Raw genomic sequence first — 17,253 nt, 5'->3', positions numbered from 1 at the left:
TTATCAACGGTAAACCCGTTTTGATTGATGGAGTTATTTCCCCTTATTGATGAATACACTTTTGATAGACTTAGTTAAATTCCCCACGTAACATGTTTTTATTATGCGTTTGATTTATTGTATAATAACGTGCAATCAATACATTCTAATATTTTCCCAGTTTCATAACGGATTTTAATGTCATATAGTTATTTTCAGTGCTTGGTTAGTCAAGTCTTCGAAAGTGTATTTTTTTGTGAGCCTAATAGTCGGCTGTAGAATCCACTGTATGATGTATGTTTTGGTATCTTAATCATTTATGTGTACTAGATCACTAGACCTGAGAAGAATAGACAAACCAGGAAGTTACAATTCCCTAGCGGTGTCAACTAATTTTATGTCTGTCATGATGCCGGGGTTTTTGAAGAGACTGAAAACAATCGTACCTTGCTTTTCCCAAGAGAGCAGAAGCAGCTGTACTTCGTTTTATTGCTAATTATACGTAACTGGCTATGGCGCAGCATGTTTATTTATTTGTCCATATCGATCTAAATATAGACTGTTCAAACATATTTCCTCTCTTGTACATCAGTATACTTTTGTATGGTATTCTGTGAGCCTGCATTCATGAAATCAAAAACAAAAACTGTTAGAATAAGGAAAGGATATCTCCTGATTACTATTTCGTATAAAATAAATAAAGGCTATTAAAAAATATTTTTGGGATTTATTTGTTCAATGGATGTGATAAGGATAACAAGGACACTCCGGTTTTCATTATAACTCCTTATAACACACACCCCCCCAAAAAAAAAATTAATAAAAAAATAAACAACAAACAAAAACAAAAAAACCTGAAAGTGTGCTATACACTAGGGAAGGTCCAATTACACGTAGACTGTATGAGTCGAGGTTCATCACATACATGTATGAATGGTCTTTACAGGTCTAAGTTCATCACAGGTCAATGATTATCACGGGTCAAGGTTCATATTAGGTCAATGGTCATTATGGGTCAATATTTATCACATGTGAATGGTATTTATGGGTCAAAGTTCATCACAGGTCAAACACTATGAAATCGATTATATATATGATCAGGTAAATGCACTACCTTTATACCTTTATATGTATCTTAGCATTTGCTGAAGCCCATGATGATTTTCCGGAATTACTTCTGGAAATCCAAAATTGTAGTCCCAATGCTCACTGAAGAGTCTTTAAAACCCGGAAAAACAGCATATTATAAACATGTTTCTAGATTCATACTTAGTTATGTTAATCAACAGTGTACTTCATACAATCTTGCAGGGGTGAAGGAATCGTTTAATACGCTGACTCTTCCGGAGTACCTGGGCTCCTACGCGTTGAGGAGTCTCCATTCAAATCTATATTGTGGTTTATACCTTGTATTTTGCCCTCGTTTAATCCATTTTCAGTGTAAATTATGGTTTCATTATAATATCTGAATTCTTTTTTGTTTTAAAAAGATATGGATGAACGGTCTGGATATGGGGGGGGGGGGGGGGGGGGGGGGGGGGGGGGGAACATTTACATTTAGTTCTAACACCTAATAAAGACTGAAATTGTGGATCGATCGTCTCGCCACATAATCAAGCTAAGGGAGAAATGATTTCTATTAACAGAGAGTTAGATAGCATCACTTAGGAAACTAGTGTGGCACGTTTAAATGTACAGAAACGGAATATTATATGAAGTTTCTAATTTGCATATGAATATATAAAACAGTACATGTATCATACGTAACATTTGTACCATCAATCATGCGTATGATATATGATGTGTATCAATTTTTGACTGTTCCATTTCTTGTTGTTATCAATAATTAATTTTCATAAGGTTGGAATTACATTTAATAGTTATCAACACAATTTTTATGTTTGAAATTCATGAATATTTAATTCTTAGGACTGTTAAAATAATCACGAGGGCGCATTCGTGTTAATATCAGTGTTTATTCAATATCGGTATATTAACGAATACCTGGAAAATAAATTTCATTCGGGGATGAGAAGCCCAAACACATATCATACACCATTCCCGCCACGTTTACGCACATGCGCAGAAGTCGGTGCAAACGACTAATAAGACGATGACAATGGTTGGACAACTCGTGGCGACTCTGTTAGTCATAATGTTGCTGACAGGCGCAGGTAAGCAATTTTATAGTTATTATACAAAACAAAACGAAATTAAAAAGTAAAAAAAGGTAAAAAACGGGATGAGAGAGATACTGTATCATGCCGCTGTTTCGTCCATCTAAAACTTGCCGGTGATGCTAAGATTCTAAAGTATTCTAATTAAAAAAATGTCACCAACGAAATAAATAAGTATTTTTTTATTGTTTTTTTGCCCCAATATTTGTACACCCTTTGTAAGCCAAAGATAACTGAGGTTTTCGAAAGTCCAACGCAGTTTTCAGTCATTGTTTGTGTTTCAGACGAACGTTTTTTCAAGGTTTGTACAATTGTCTATGTAGAGTAGACAAATGTAATTAGAATCGTGCCTTCCTAAACACACACTGAAGTGTATACAGAAAAAAAGCTTCGCTTCGCAAAAATGAATCGGAGTGTAGATGTAGGTCACCTTGCTTTTCTTTATATTACATGTATATTATTCTCTTTTATTGCACTTTCCTCTGCTTCAGAGCTTTCCGCGATTTCAACGACACGTTTCATGAGCTTGCGAGATTTTACGGCAATTTTCAACCATAGTTTCTATTTCTATTGGTCTCCATAACAACCAAATCAGATCTTCTAGTAATTTGCAAATACCGTGCGTTTGTCTGAAAATTGGAATATAATTTTTGTATGTACAACATGCAAATACCTCCTGAGAGGTGGGGCCGCGGTGTCCAAGTGGTTAAGGTGTCCCGACACTTTATCACTAGTCCTCTACCTCTGGGTTTCCACGTGGGACAGTTGCCAGGTACTGACCATCGGTCGATGGATTTTCTCTGGGTACTCTCCGACTTTCCTCCACCTCAAAAACCAGGCACGTCCTTAAATGACCCTGGCTGTTGATAGGATTTCAAACAAACAAAACTATAAGAAAAATAAACCTCCTGAGAGTTATCCCATCTCCGATGTCGACGCTAAGGAATCTGCGACATTCAGTTTCCCGCGGAATACCATTTAAGCAATACAATCATTTCAAACAGTGAAAACTGTTTCATTGAAGTAGAAAGTCTTTCAAACTAGGCCATGGATACATGTAACTTTGACCTGAAAAAACCCCTGAACATTACCTGTAAATTACCAGAAAATGAGATCGATCTCACATGGAGAAATATTCAAGTCAATTTCAGATCAAATTCATGTCTAATTTTAGTTGACTATATTGCTCTTTCCATGTTCATGTATTTCCACACGAAACTGACCTCGATTAGACCTGAATTGACATGAAGACATTTTACTTGTGACAGTTTTGTCACCGATGAGAACGACACTCAATTTCGATGTGTATATTTCACCTTCTCCACTGAAATATACTGCCGAAGACACCCAGCAGGGCACCCCACCCGGTCACATTATGCTGGCAACGGGCGAAACAGTCGTCTCACCCCCAAAAGAGCTGAGTGTTGAGTAGGAGTAAAAAAAACAACACATGTTTAGGTCATTTGACCTGAAAGGTCACGTCCGTCGTCCGTAAACGTAAATGTCACATTTCAAATTTCTTCTCAAGTTCTACCAGTAAGATTCAGCTAAAACTTTCTTGAAATTGTCCTGAGATAGTCCTGACCAAGTGTTGTTATTATTCAGTTCGGTCCGAAAGCCAAGATGGCCGCAATAAACGCCTTTTTGAGAAAAAACCTCCCAAACATTTCAAACTCCTTTTTAAGTTTCACCAGCGGGATTCAGCTCAAACGTGCTTGAACTTATCCTGAGATGTCCCGACCAAGTGTTTTTATTTTTTGAGGTTGATCTAAGATCTAAGATGGCAGTCATGGGCAAAAGTACCACTATAATTGTATTCAAAACTGACTATATATACTACAATTATATAATTTAGTGTCAAATGACTGTCAAGGGCCCGTGGACCTCTTGTTATAGACTCCGGTATGTCTCGGCCAGGGGACGGAACCCAAAGCCTTCCCTCCTAAGAGCGAACGTTCAACTAAACGAAAAAAAGAGGCCATGTCAATGCATTAGGAGGAAAACATAACGAAGGAATACAAAGATAACGTAATTAGCTAAGCGGTTTTTTTTTTTACATATCTATGATGAGCATGGACATGCTAAAGAACATATACATATTTCCTAAAACTAGCAATAAACATCTGTATATACTTTTCAACATTTCTTACATTCCACAAAGGATATCTACATACTTTTTTAAATGTGTTTTTTTCTTGATTCTGATTTGATTTTTTGATTTAAACATATTTTATTTGTCAAAACACAAATGGGATAAGACACAAGTATAAAACTTATAATCCGTCTTTTCCCGTATAACATAAATGATGAAATGAACAATTAATGATGATATGAACATGTCAAAAATAGATATAAGATACATATGTCATAGTATGAAGTCACTGTACCCAAGAATGATATCGATGTCATTCTTGGGTACAGTGACTTCATACTATGACATATGTATCTTATATCTCTTTTTGACATGTCCATATCAACATCAATTGTCTTTAATATATCGTGTATATATATTGTGTGATTATATCGTGTATATATATTGTGTGATTATAAATTATAAAAATGATCAGGGTCTTTATTAGCGACATCTTCTTCAAAACCAGGTTAAATCACAAAATAAAAATGACCTAACAACAGATTCTATTTGCATTTGAATAAACAATTTTAACAAATACCTAAGTCGATATCGATTTGTAGTTCAAACTACTGCAAACATATAAAATTCACCAAAAAAACTGATTTTATTTACAGGATAATCTACTCGTTATCAAATCATCCATATACTTTCCCCAGTATCGGTAAAAAGATAATAAAGCATGGAATTAAAAAACTAATATGTTACATCTGACAGGGAAATATTGATTTACTTAATTACCATTAATCATTAACAACTTCGGTACGGGGTTTGGTGCAGATGAATGACTTGGACTTTTGAAGGTGCGGAAAATTAATAGAAACCTTTTGACAAATGATATGTAAAGTATCATCGCGAGAACCGTAAACAGCAGTTTTAAAGTTCAATGAGAAAAGTTGGCGTTGCCATGGGGTGTATGACAACTGCGTCTGACTGAAGGCGGCAACTCTCTCACACGCGCATGCATTATTTATAGTCAACAATTCAATATATGTGATATATAAATTGCGCGTTCAGTAGGGTTTGGTTCTTAGGTATATATGAGATATTTGTGTCTCAGCTTTACTGTTACTATCTAATGGATGGGTGCATAGTCCGTCCTTCCGTCCGTCCGTCTGTCATCAAATTGGCAAAAAGAAAAATTATATTTATCTCGTTCAAATGAGCAAATAATTACTAGTAACCTAGGAAGCATATACTCAGGCTGGGCCGCTTGCATTACAATAACGTCATTTTTTTTGCATTCCGACACAATAATGTTGCTTAAGGTGTCTCAATAAATATGGATATTGGTTTATTTTATGGTATAAGTGTATTGTATGATATGTGTGTGTTGTATGATATTGGTGTGTTGTATGATATTGGTGTGTTGTATGATATTGGTGTATTGTATGATATAAGTGTGTTTTATGATATTGGTGTATTGTATGATATTGGTGTGTTGTATGATATTGGTGTATTGTATGCTCTTGCTGTCTTGTCTGCATCTTGGTGTCTTGTCTGCTCTTTGTGTGTTGTCTGCTCTTGGTGTCTTGTCTGCTCTTGCTGTCTTGTCTGCTCGTTGTGTCTTGTCTGCTCTTTGTGTGTTGTCTGCTCTTGGTGTGTTTGTCTTTCTTGGTGTGTTGCTCTGCTCTTGGTGTCCTTGTCTGCCTCTTGGTGTCTTGTCTGCTCTTCGTGTGTTGTCTGCTTTGGTGTGTTGTCTGCTCTTGGTGTCTGTCGGCTCTTGGTGTGTTGTCTGCTCTTGGTGTCTTGTCTGCTCTTGTGTTTTCTGCTCTTGGTGTTTTGTCTGCTCTTCGTGTGTTGTCTGCTCTTGGTGTGTTGTCTGCTCTTGGTGTTTTCTGCTCTTGGGTGTTTTTGTCTGCTCTTGGTGTGTTGTCTGCTCTTGGTGTTTTGTCTGCTATTGGTGTGTTGTCTGCTCTTGGTGTGTTGTCTGCTCTTGGTGTGTTGTCTGCTCTTGGTGTCTCGTCTGCTCTTGGTGTCTTGTCTGCTCTTGTTCTGTTGTCCGCTCTTGGTGTCTTGTCTGCTCTTGGTGTGTTGTCCGCTCTTGGTGTCTTGTCTGCTCTTGGTGTGTTGTCTCCTCATTGGTGTGTTGTCTGCTCTTGGTGTCTTGTCTGCTCTTCGTGTGTTGTCTGCTCTTGGTGTGTTGTCTGCTCTTGGTGTGGTTGTCTCCTCTTGGTGTGATTGTCTGCTCGTGGTGTGTTGTCTGCTCTTGGTGTGTTGTCTGCTCTTGGTGTGTTGTCTCCTCTTGGTGTGTTGTCTGCTCTTGGTGTTTTGTCTGCTCTTGGTGTGTTGTCTGCTCTTGGTGTCTTGTGTGCTCTTGGTGTGTTGTCTGCTCTTGGTGTCTTTTCTGCTCTTGGTGTGTTTTCTGCTCTTGGTGTCTTGTCTGCTCTTGGTGTCTTGTCTGCTCTTCGTGTGTTGTCTGCTCTTGGTTGCTGCTTGTGTCTGTCTGCTCTTGGTGTCTTGTCTGCTCTTGGTGTGTTGTCTGCTCTTGGTGTGTTGTCTGCTCTTGGTGTGTGGTCTGCTCTTGGTGTCTTGTCTGCTCTTGGTTTCTTGTCTGCTCTTGTTGTGTTGTTGCTCATTGGGTGTGTTGTCGGCTCTTGGTGTCTTGTCTGCTCTTGGTGTCTTGTCTGCTCTTGGTGTGTTGTCTGCTCTTGGTGTGTTGTTTGCTCTTGGTGTGGTTTTTTGCTCTTGGTGTGTTGTCCCTCTTGGTGTGTTGTGTTGTCTTGTGTCTTGTCTGCTCTTTGTGTGTTGTCTGCTCTTGGTGTGTTGTCTGCTCTTGGTGTCTTGTCTGCTCTCGGTGTGTTGTCTGCTCTTCGTGTCTTGTTGCTCTTGTTGGTTGTCCGCTCTTGGTGTCTTGTCTGCTCTTCGTGTCTTGTCTGCTCTCTTGTGTGTCTCTCTTGGTTCTCTTGTCTGCTCTCCGTGTCTTGTCTGCTCTTCGTGTGTTTGTATGCTCTTGGGTGTCTTGTCTGCTCTTGGTGTCTTAGTCTGCTCTTGTTGTGATTTGTCTGCTCTTTGTGTGTTGTCTTCTTTGGTGTCTTGTCTGCTCTTGGTTGGTTTGTACCTGCTCTTGGTGTGTTTGTCTGCTGTTGGTGTGTTCTTTGCTCTTGGTGTGTTGTCTGCTCTTGGTGTCTGGTCTGCTCTTGGTGTCTTGTATGCTCTTGTTGTGTTGTCTGCTCTTTGGTGTGTTGTCTGCTCTTGGTGGCTTGGTCTGCCTCTTCGTGTCTTGTCTGCTCTTGGTGTGTTGTCTGCTCTTGGTGTTTGTCTGCTGTTGGTTGTGTTCTTGCTCTTGGTGTGGTTTTTGCTCTTGGTGTGTTGTCTCATCTTGGTCTGTTGTGTGCTCTTGGTGTGTTGTCTGCTCTTGGGTGTGTTGTCTGCTATTGGTGTGTTGTCTGCTCTTTGGTGTGTTGTAGTTCATCTTGGTGTGTTGTCTGCTCTTGGTGTCTTGTCTGCTCTTGGTGTCTTCTGCTCTTGGTTGTCTTGTCTGCCCTTGGTGTCTTGTCTGCTCTTGGTCTGTTGTCTGCTCTTGGTGTGTTGTCTGCTCTTGGTGTCTTGTCTGCTCTTGGTCTGTTTGTCTGCTCTTGGTGTGTTGTCTGCTCTTGGGTGTCTCGTCTTGTCTCCTCTTGGTCTCTTTTCTGCTCTCCGTGTCTTGTCTCCATTCGTGTGTTGTCTGCTCTTGGTGTCTCGTCTTGTCTGCTCTTGGTCTCTTTCTGCTCTTCCTGTCTTGTTGCTATTGGTGTGCTGTCTGCTCTTGGTCTATTGTGTCTGATCCGTGTCTTGTATGACTCTTGTGTGTTGTCTGCTCTTGGTGTGTTGTACTGCTATCGGTGTGTTGTATGATCTTGGTGGTCGTGTGATCTTTGGTGTGTTTGCTTGATATTGATGTGTTGTTTGATATTGGTGTGTTGTTTGATATTGGTGTATTGTATGATATTGGTGTGTTGTTTGATATTGGTGTATTATATGTATTGCTGTAATGTATGATATTGATGTGTTGTTTAATATTGGTGTGTTGTTTGATATTGGTGTGTTGTTTGATATTGATGTGTTGCTTGATATTGGTGTGTTGTTTGATATTGGTGTGTTGTATGATATTGATGTGTTGTTTGCTTTTGTGTGTTGTTTTGACATTTGGTGTGTTGTTTTGATCATTGGTGTGGTTGCCTCTTGCTGTCTTGTCTGCTCTTCGTGTGTTGTCTGCTCTTGGTGTGTTGTCCCGCTCTTGGTGTCTCCTCTCTCTTGGTGTCTGTCTGCTCCTCCGTTTCTGGTCTGCTACTTGGTGTGTGTGTTGTTGCTCTTGGTGTCTTGTCTGCTCTTGGTGTGTTGTCTGCTCTTGTTGTTCTATGCTGTTGGTGTGTGGTCTGCTCTTGCTGTGTTGTCTGCTCTTGGTGTCTTGTCTGCTCTTGGTGTCTTGTCTGCTCTTGGTGTGTTGTCTGCTCTTGTTGTGTTGTCTTCTCTTGTTGTGTTGTCTGCTCTTGGTGTCTTGGTCCGGCTCTTGGTGTCTTGTCCTGCCTCGTGGTGTGTTGTCTGCTCTTGGTGTCTTGTCTGCTATTAGGTGTGATTTTCCTGCTATTGGTGTGTTGTCTGCTCTTGGTGGGTTGTGTATCGCTCTGGTGTGTTGTCTGCTCTTGGTTGTCTTGTCATGCTTCATTGGTGTCTTCTGCTCGTGGTGTCATTGATCATGCCCTTGGTGTCTTGTCTGGCTATTGCGTCGGTTGGCTGCTTCTTGGTGTGTGTGTGCTGCTCTTGGTGTCTTGGTCTGCTGCCTTGGTCTGTTGTCTGACTCTTGGTGTGTTGTCTGCATTCTGGTGTGTATAGTACTTGTATAATATTGGTATATTTTATGCTATAAGTGTATTTAAGGCATTAAACTGGTCTGTTAATGGATTATGGATGGTGCTATATATGATGCCATGAGCTTTGGCATGACATCTTCATAATGCTGTCGCTTACGCGCATTAATGAATGAATTGTCTGCAAAGCTCTGGCATCTATATAGACCATATAATCCATAAAAAGACAGTTTAATGCTTATATTTACGTTTTCTATATTAGTTTCTTTTCGATTTCAACTTTAATTTTCATTATAATTTAAAATCTTACTTTTACCGACGTTTCCATTGTCAGAGGTCAACAAATTGAACAGCCTATTGTGATTCACGTGCTGATTGGCAAAAAAAAAAAAAAAAAAAGAGTGCGTGGAAATAATTAAAAAAATACTGAAAACATCATCAGATATTTAATAACAATATCAATAATATTGGTAGTCAGTATTTCAGAATATACGGATGAATTATTCAGTTTGTTAACGATTTCGGATTTTGTTTTAAAAATTTACCATCCGGAACAATTATGCGGATGGAAATTTCACCCGTCACCACGCGCACGCAACGGCTGACAGCATTGACAGAGTTTAGCTATGAAAGTTGAATGTGCAGTGGGAGAAAGTGGAATTCGCCAAAAAAACAGGTGTAAACATGTTCTTTGATTGCATGGAAACAGCATTACAGTTTATAGTAGCTACAACAGCACCGGTGTCAGGGATACGACCAATGAGAGAAGTGACAGTGGCCGAGGGAGTTAGACGAGCTTCAGCGACAACGTTGCTTGTGACGGGTACCATGACTGTTTCAAGTTTAGGATGCGTTAGACACGATAATGCACCACTTGATGCTTTCTTTTGTGAAGAAGAATCTGTTCTATTGTACGACCGGAGAGAAGCCTCGTTCTTATGATTTGACATAAACATGATGTGTCTGGTTTCAAATTTTTGTCATTCAAACACTGGATGGCGGTGGCGCGCAAACAATGTGGTGTGTAATGATTTTCCACTCTGGCCCCGGAACAAATATCTGTCAACATATGTGTTTATTAAATCTTGTTTTATTTCCATTTTCGTGATTGTTAACCATTCTTACCTTTATTTTCGTTTTACATTTTAAGATTTGTTTTCTGGTCTCGTACTCTATCCGATAGCATGATGAGCAATGATAAGATGCCATTTGTTTACATTGGTTGCAAGTAGTTCCGGGGGATCCCGTCCGTACATCAGGTCGCGTATGAATAACACCTGAATGCACGATTTGGGTGTCAGTTATGCATAGAATAGTGTCACGCTTTGGGTGTCAGTTATACTCTCATAGACTGCAAATTTGTTTAGTTTGTTTATATCATGGCTTTGCCATCCAAATGTAAATATTGTATCATATTAGTGTGTTGTATGATATTGGTGTATAGTATTGTATGATATTGGTATATTGTATGATATTAATGTATTGTATGATATTGGTGTGATGTATGATATTGGTATATTGTATGATATCAGTGTATTGTATGATATTAGTGTGTTGTATGATATTGGTGTGTTGTATGATATCGGTGTGTGTTGTATGATATTGGTGTGTCGTGTGATATTGGTGTGTTGCTTGATATTGATGTGTTGTTTGATATTGGTGTGTTGTTTGATATTGGTGTATTGTATGATATTGGTGTGTTGTTTGATATTGGTGTATTATATGTATTGCTGTAATGTATGATATTGATGTGTTGTTTAATATTGGTGTGTTGTTTGATATTGGTGTGTTGTTTGATATTGATGTGTTGCTTGATATTGGTGTGTTGTTTGATATTGGTGTGTTGTATGATATTGATGTGTTGTTTGATATTTGTGTGTTGTTTGATATTGGTGTGTTGTTTGATATTGGTGTGTTGTTTGATATTGGTGTGTTGAATATTGATGTATTGTATGATATTAGTGTGTTGTATGATATTGGTGTGTTGTAAGATATTGGTGTTACTCTGATATTGGGTTTGTATGATATAAGTGTATGGTATGATATTGGTGTGTGTTGTATGCTATTGGTGTATTGTATGATATTGGTGTGTTGTATGATATTGTTGTTATATGATGTTGGTGTGTTGTATGATATTGATGTGTTGTATGATATTGGTGTATTGTATGATATTGGTGTATTGTATGATATTGGTGTGTTGTATGATATTGTTGTTGTTTTTATTTGTTGTGTTGTACTGATTGGTGTATTGTTTGATATTGGTGTATTGTATAATATTGGTGTGTTGTATGTATTGGTGTATTGTATGATATTGGTGTGTTGTATGATATTGGTGTGTTGTATGTATTGGTGTGTTGTATGATATTGGTGTGTTGTATGATATTGGTGTGTTGTATGATATTAGTGTGTTGTATGAAATTTGGTGTATTGTATGATATTGGTGTGTTGTATGATATTGTTATGTTGTATGATGTTGGTGTGTTGTATGATATTGGTGTGTTGTATAATATTGGTGTGGTATGATATTGGTGTGTTGTATGATAATGATGTGTTTTATAATATTAGTGTGTTGTATGATATTGGTGTGTTGTATGATATTGGTGTGTTGTATGATATTGGTGTGTTGTATGATATTGGTGTGTTGTATGATATTGGTGTGTTGTGGCATGATATTGGTGTGTTGTATGATATTGGTGTTGTATGATGTTGGTGTGTTGTATGATATTGGTGTGTTGTATGATATTGGTGTGTTGTATGATATTGGTGTGTTGTATGATATTGGTGTGTTGTATGATATTGTTGTGTTGTATGATATTGGTGTGTTGTATGATATTGGTGTATTGTATGATATTGGTGTTGTATGATATTGGTGTATTGTATGATATTGTTGTGTTATATGATATTGGTGTTTGTATGATATTGGTGTGTTGTATGATATTGTTGTGTGGTAAGATATTGGTGTATTATATGATATTAGTGTATTGTATGATATTAGTGTCTTGTATGATATTGGTATATTGTATAATATCAGTGTATTGTATGATATTAGTGTATTGTATAATATCAGTGTATTGTATGATATTGATGTATTGTATGATATTGGTGTATTGTATGATATTGGTGTGTTGTATGATATTGGTGTGTTGTATGATATTTGTGTGTTGTATGATATTGGTGTATTGTATGATATTGGTGTGTTGTATGATATTGGTGTGTTGTATGATATTGGTGTATTGTATGATATTGGTGTATTGTATGATATTGGTGTGTTGTTTGATATTGGTGTATTATATGTATTGCTGTAATGTATGATATTGATGTGTTGTTTAATATTGGTGTTGTTTGATATTGGTGTGTTGTTTGATATTGATGTGTTGCTTTGTATTGGTGTGTTGTTTGATATTGGTGTGTTGTATGATATTGATGTGTTGTTTGATATCGGTGTGTTGTTTGATATTGGTGTGTTGTTTGATATTGGTGTGTTGTTTGATATTGGTGTGTTGAATATTGATGTATTGTATGATATTAGTGTGTTGTATGATATTGGTGTGTTGTAAGATATTGGTGTATAATATGATATTGGTGTATTGTATGATATAAGTGTATGGTATGATATTGGTGTGTGTTGTATGCTATTGGTGTATTGTATGATATTGGTGTGTTGTATGATATTGTTGTTATATGATGTTTGTGTGTTGTATGATATTGGTGTGTTGTTGCTTTGGTGTATGTATGACTATTTGTGTATTGTATGCTCTTGGTGTGTTGTATTATTGTTGTGTTGTATGATATTGGTGTATTGTATGATATTGGTGTATTGTATGATATTGGTGTGTTGTATGATATTGGTGTATTGTATGATATTGGTGTGTTGTATGATATTGGTGTGTTGTATGATGTTGGTGTGTTGTATGATATTGGTGTGTTGTATGATGTTGGTGTGTTGTATGATATTGGTGTGTTGTATGATATTGGTGTGTTGTATGATATTGGTGTATTGTATAATATTAGTGTGTTGTATGATATTAGTGTGTTGTATGAAGTTTGGTGTATTGTATGATATTGGTGTGTTGTATGATATTGTTATGTTGTATGATGTTGGTGTGTTGTATGATATTGGTGTGTTGGTATGATATTGGGTGGTTGTATTGGTGTGTTGTCTGCTACTGCTGTGTTTTCTCTTAGTGTGTTTGTATGCTCTTGGTGTCTTGTCTGATATTGGTGTGTTGTCTGCTTGTTGTGTTGTATGCTATTGGTGGTTGTCTGCATGTTGGTGTGTGGCCTGCTTTGGTGTGTGTGTCTGCATTAGTGTGTTGTATGCATGTTGGTGTGTTGTCTGTTTGGGTGTGTTGTTGCATCTTGGTGTGTTTCTGCTGTTGCTGTGTTGTATGATTTGGTGTGTTGTCTGATTTGTTGTGTTGTCTGCTATTGGTGTGTTGTCTGATCTTGGTGTATTGTCTGCATTTGGTGTTGTTGCTCTTGGGTCTTGTCTGCTTTGTTGTGTTATATGCTATTGGTGTGTTGTCTGCTCTTGGTGTGTTGTATGCTCTTGTTGTGTTGTCTGCTTTTGGTGTGTTGTCTGCTATTGGTGTCTTGTATGCTCTTGGTGTCCTGTTGCTCATTGGTGTGTTGTCTGCTTTCGTGTGTTCCCTGTATTGTTGTGTTGTTTGATATTAGTGTGTTGTATGATATTGGTGTGTTGTATGATATTGTTGTGTTGTATGATATTGGTGTGTTGTATGATATTGGTGTATTGTATGATATTGGTGTGTTGTATGATATTGGTGTATTGTATGATATTGTTGTGTTATATGATATTGGTGTGTTGTATGATATTGGTGTGTTGTATGATATTGTTGTGTTGTATGATATTGTTGTGTTGTATGATATTGGTGTATTGTATGATATTGGTGTAATGTATGATATTGGTGTGTTGTATGATATTAGTGTGTTATATGATATTGTTGTGTTGTTTGATATTAGTGTATTGTATGATATTGGTGTGTTGTATGATATTGGTGTGTTGTTTGATACTGGTGTGTTTGATATTGGTGTGTTGTATAATATTGGTGTGTTGTATGTATTGGTGTATTGTATGATATTGGTGTGTTGTATGATATTGGTGTATTGTATGATATTGGTGTGTTGTATGATATTGGTGTGTTGTATGGTATAAGTGTGTTGTATGATATTGGTGTGTTGTATGATATTGGTGTATTGCATGATATTGGTGTGTTGTATGATATTGGTGTGTTGTAAGATATTGGTGTATTGTATGATATTGGTGTGTTGTATGATATTAGTGTATTGTATGATATTGTTGTGTTGTAAGATATTGGTGTATTGTATGTTATTAGTGTATTGTATGATATTGGTGTATAGGGAACAACCAACCAATTGAAAAAAAATATTTTTGAAACAGCCCCTGTGTATAGAACGTTGAGCCAAGGATAAAATGTCTGGCAGCCACTGATTGGCCAGTATGTTATGAAGTGAGAAAATAGATATGTAGCCTGATAGGTAACTATCAATAAGAAATGTTGATATAAATTTCTTAAGTCCGATTGGTTTTTTTCCCAAAAGTTCACGTAATAATAGTAAACAGGTAAACATTTAAGATTTTTGAGAATTTTTACTGCGAAATTCACCTATTTTCAAAATGGCTACCCTGGAGAAAATTTGAGCTGAAGGACCCAACTTTTTTTTTTTTGATTAGGTGTTATATCAGACCCTAAACTTTTGTTATAAACCATAATCGTCGTATTCAATTCAAGAATTTGAATGAAATAATCCAAAACGTTAACACTAAGGTCTATGGGAAAACAATTGGTTGGTTGGTCTCTACAGTATGATATTGGTGTGTTGTTTGATATTGGTGTATAGTATGATATTGGTGTATTGTATGATATTGGTGTATAGTATAATATCTTATGTCTGTTGTACAATCATCTGCACCTAGCCACGGCTTCCTGGAAACTCCTTTTTATTTACAACGTCATGAATGCCACATCCATCCGCCCTGATGATGCATGGGGAAATGTAAGTATGTACACAGACATCGCCTCACACTCCGTACGCAAGGTTCTAGGTGATCAACCTTATGTCTCCTCCAGCATCAGAACATGGCGAACAGATCCACCGAGAAAGGTAAAAAGGAATTTTTATTCAAAGCAATATCGGCAAATTAATTCATACAACAGATGTTTATTTTTGGAAATTATTGCCGATAAAAAGTTTTATCCTGATATAGTTTAACATTCTCTCCTATCTTTTCTCTTATTTCTAAACAACTTTCTTCGTCCTATTACTTTTTCCATTGACAATAGTTTTGGCCTTTAGTTGAGTGTTCGCCCCTAAGAGGAAGGCTTTGGCTTCTGTCCCCTGGTTATACATACAAGAGAAAAAATGGTAGTTGCTACTACTGCTTAGCACTCAGCCTTATGGGGATGGGATGACTGGTTTGTCCGTTGTCAGTATAATGTGACCGAGTGGATGGTCCTGCTGGATGTCTTCGTCAGCATGTTTCGTTGAAGTAACACTATAAACTCGGCATCAGTTCCACGCTTTCACAATGAGATAAACACAAACTTATCACAGCCTCCCAAAATACACACGATCTGCAATATGTCATGTATGGGTGAACACCGTATTTTGGAGTATAGGTGTGAACAATTTACGTTAATACCAGAAAACAATTAAAAGTTGCCAGATATTAGGTAATATGTAGGCTCATGAGGATATCTGTGATCTGAAATATGCCATTTCTTTTCGCATTACTCTGTCTTTCTGCGCTTTGTTTTCTATAGGTGACTCCTTGACCCTCGTCCTGCTGCCAAAAAGTTAACCACACAAGAAAAACATAGTAGAAATGCTTTTTCAATTTGTTTTTTAAGGTTAAAATAAAGGCTTTGACGTACAGAAATGGTACATATACGGTATTAGCGTCAGCAAAACTGGACATTCTGCCGAATTCTTCCATTGGGAATAACTGGCCGATTCAGGGAAATGCGTCAGTTCATCGACCATTTTACAATCAAGAGTAGGTCCGATAAAACGATCCCACTTTCATAGAATAATTCCGTGAAGTCTAGTTGTCATTGCTTACAGTTCTCACGTGTACATAACAATGAAATATATTCATTACATTGTTTTACCGGTGAAATATCGAATAGTGAAAAATATCGCTTTTTCTGATTTGACCAATCAGAACACTGCTTACAAGCGGAGAAAATTAAAATTTGCATATAGCTCTCTGTCATGTCATATGACGTCATAATGCAAGATCGAATGCTATAAAATGCAATAAACAGAACAACAGTGTCTTCAGTAATACCACATATATTTCAGATGTGTGGCTAATATTTTGATATTTTCAATCGTGTTACGCACGATAAAATATCAAAATATTAGCCACACTCGCGAAATATATTTGGTATTACTGAAGACACTGTTAGATATCCTCTCTATGTAGGTAAATGCAAAACAAAATCATATTCCACACATTTTATTCATTCCAATTTTGAGACATATTGGAGAAAACTAAATGGCCGACAAGCAGCCATCTAAGATTTTGAGATTTGTTAAAAAGTAATGAAAAAGTATTTATGAAACGTGATGTGTAGGTTTTCTGTAAGTCCCTTTGTCATGGCCATTACATATTAAGACTGATCAGAGGAACAAAATGGCCGACAGGCAGCCATCTTGAAAGTTTGACAGTTAAAGTTTGGTATCTCTATTTCTTGAGAAGTGAGTGAAGGATATTCCCAAGCTTTCTTCCTATAATTGAGCCCTTTAAAATTTTGAGTCTGATCGGGAAAACCAAAGGCCGAGAAGCAGATATCTTGGATTTGGCAGATGAAGTTTTTATCGCTATTTCTGGAGAAGCAATGCAGGGATATCTCTCACACTTGGTGTATTGTTTCACATGCGTCTGCTTCAAGTTAGTATTAATAGTAAAAAACTATATTAGTCCCTACTTCTACTATATCAACAAAGTGTAACACTCAAAATAAGAGATCCCTGAGGGATCTTCGCGCCCACCATTGAATGATCTATGTCAGTCAAATGAAGACTTATCTTTTCTCCCCCCCCCCCCCCCCCCCCCCCCCCCCTTTTTTTTTTTTTTTTACTGTTTCTCCAAATAATTTAATAACTTGATATAGTTCAATATAGCAGG

The 17,253-nt window shown here is 37.2% G+C and overlaps 2 protein-coding genes across 2 annotated transcripts; both read right to left on the bottom strand.

Moving 5' to 3' along the window:
• Positions 1 to 5,694: 5,694 nt before the first annotated feature.
• Positions 5,695 to 7,608, bottom strand: LOC117318110 (serine/arginine repetitive matrix protein 5-like). Its single transcript, XM_033873112.1, has one exon. The coding sequence runs from the start codon at positions 7,606 to 7,608 to the stop codon at positions 5,695 to 5,697; it is 1,914 nt and encodes a 637-aa protein (XP_033729003.1).
• Positions 7,609 to 7,661: 53 nt separating this feature from the next.
• On the bottom strand, positions 7,662 to 8,935 carry LOC117318109 (trichohyalin-like). The gene is made up of 2 exons (XM_033873111.1): positions 8,414 to 8,935; positions 7,662 to 8,105 (listed from the first exon to the last, which is right to left on the bottom strand). Exons 1-2 carry the CDS (start codon positions 8,933 to 8,935, stop codon positions 7,662 to 7,664), a joined length of 966 nt encoding a protein of 321 aa, XP_033729002.1.
• Positions 8,936 to 17,253: the final 8,318 nt, after the last annotated feature.

This window comes from Pecten maximus, chromosome 19 (assembly GCF_902652985.1).
Source record: "Pecten maximus chromosome 19, xPecMax1.1, whole genome shotgun sequence".
NCBI lineage: Eukaryota > Metazoa > Mollusca > Bivalvia > Pectinida > Pectinidae > Pecten > Pecten maximus.
Note: the sequence above shows the minus strand (reverse complement) of the source record. Positions and strands in the feature narration are given on the sequence as shown.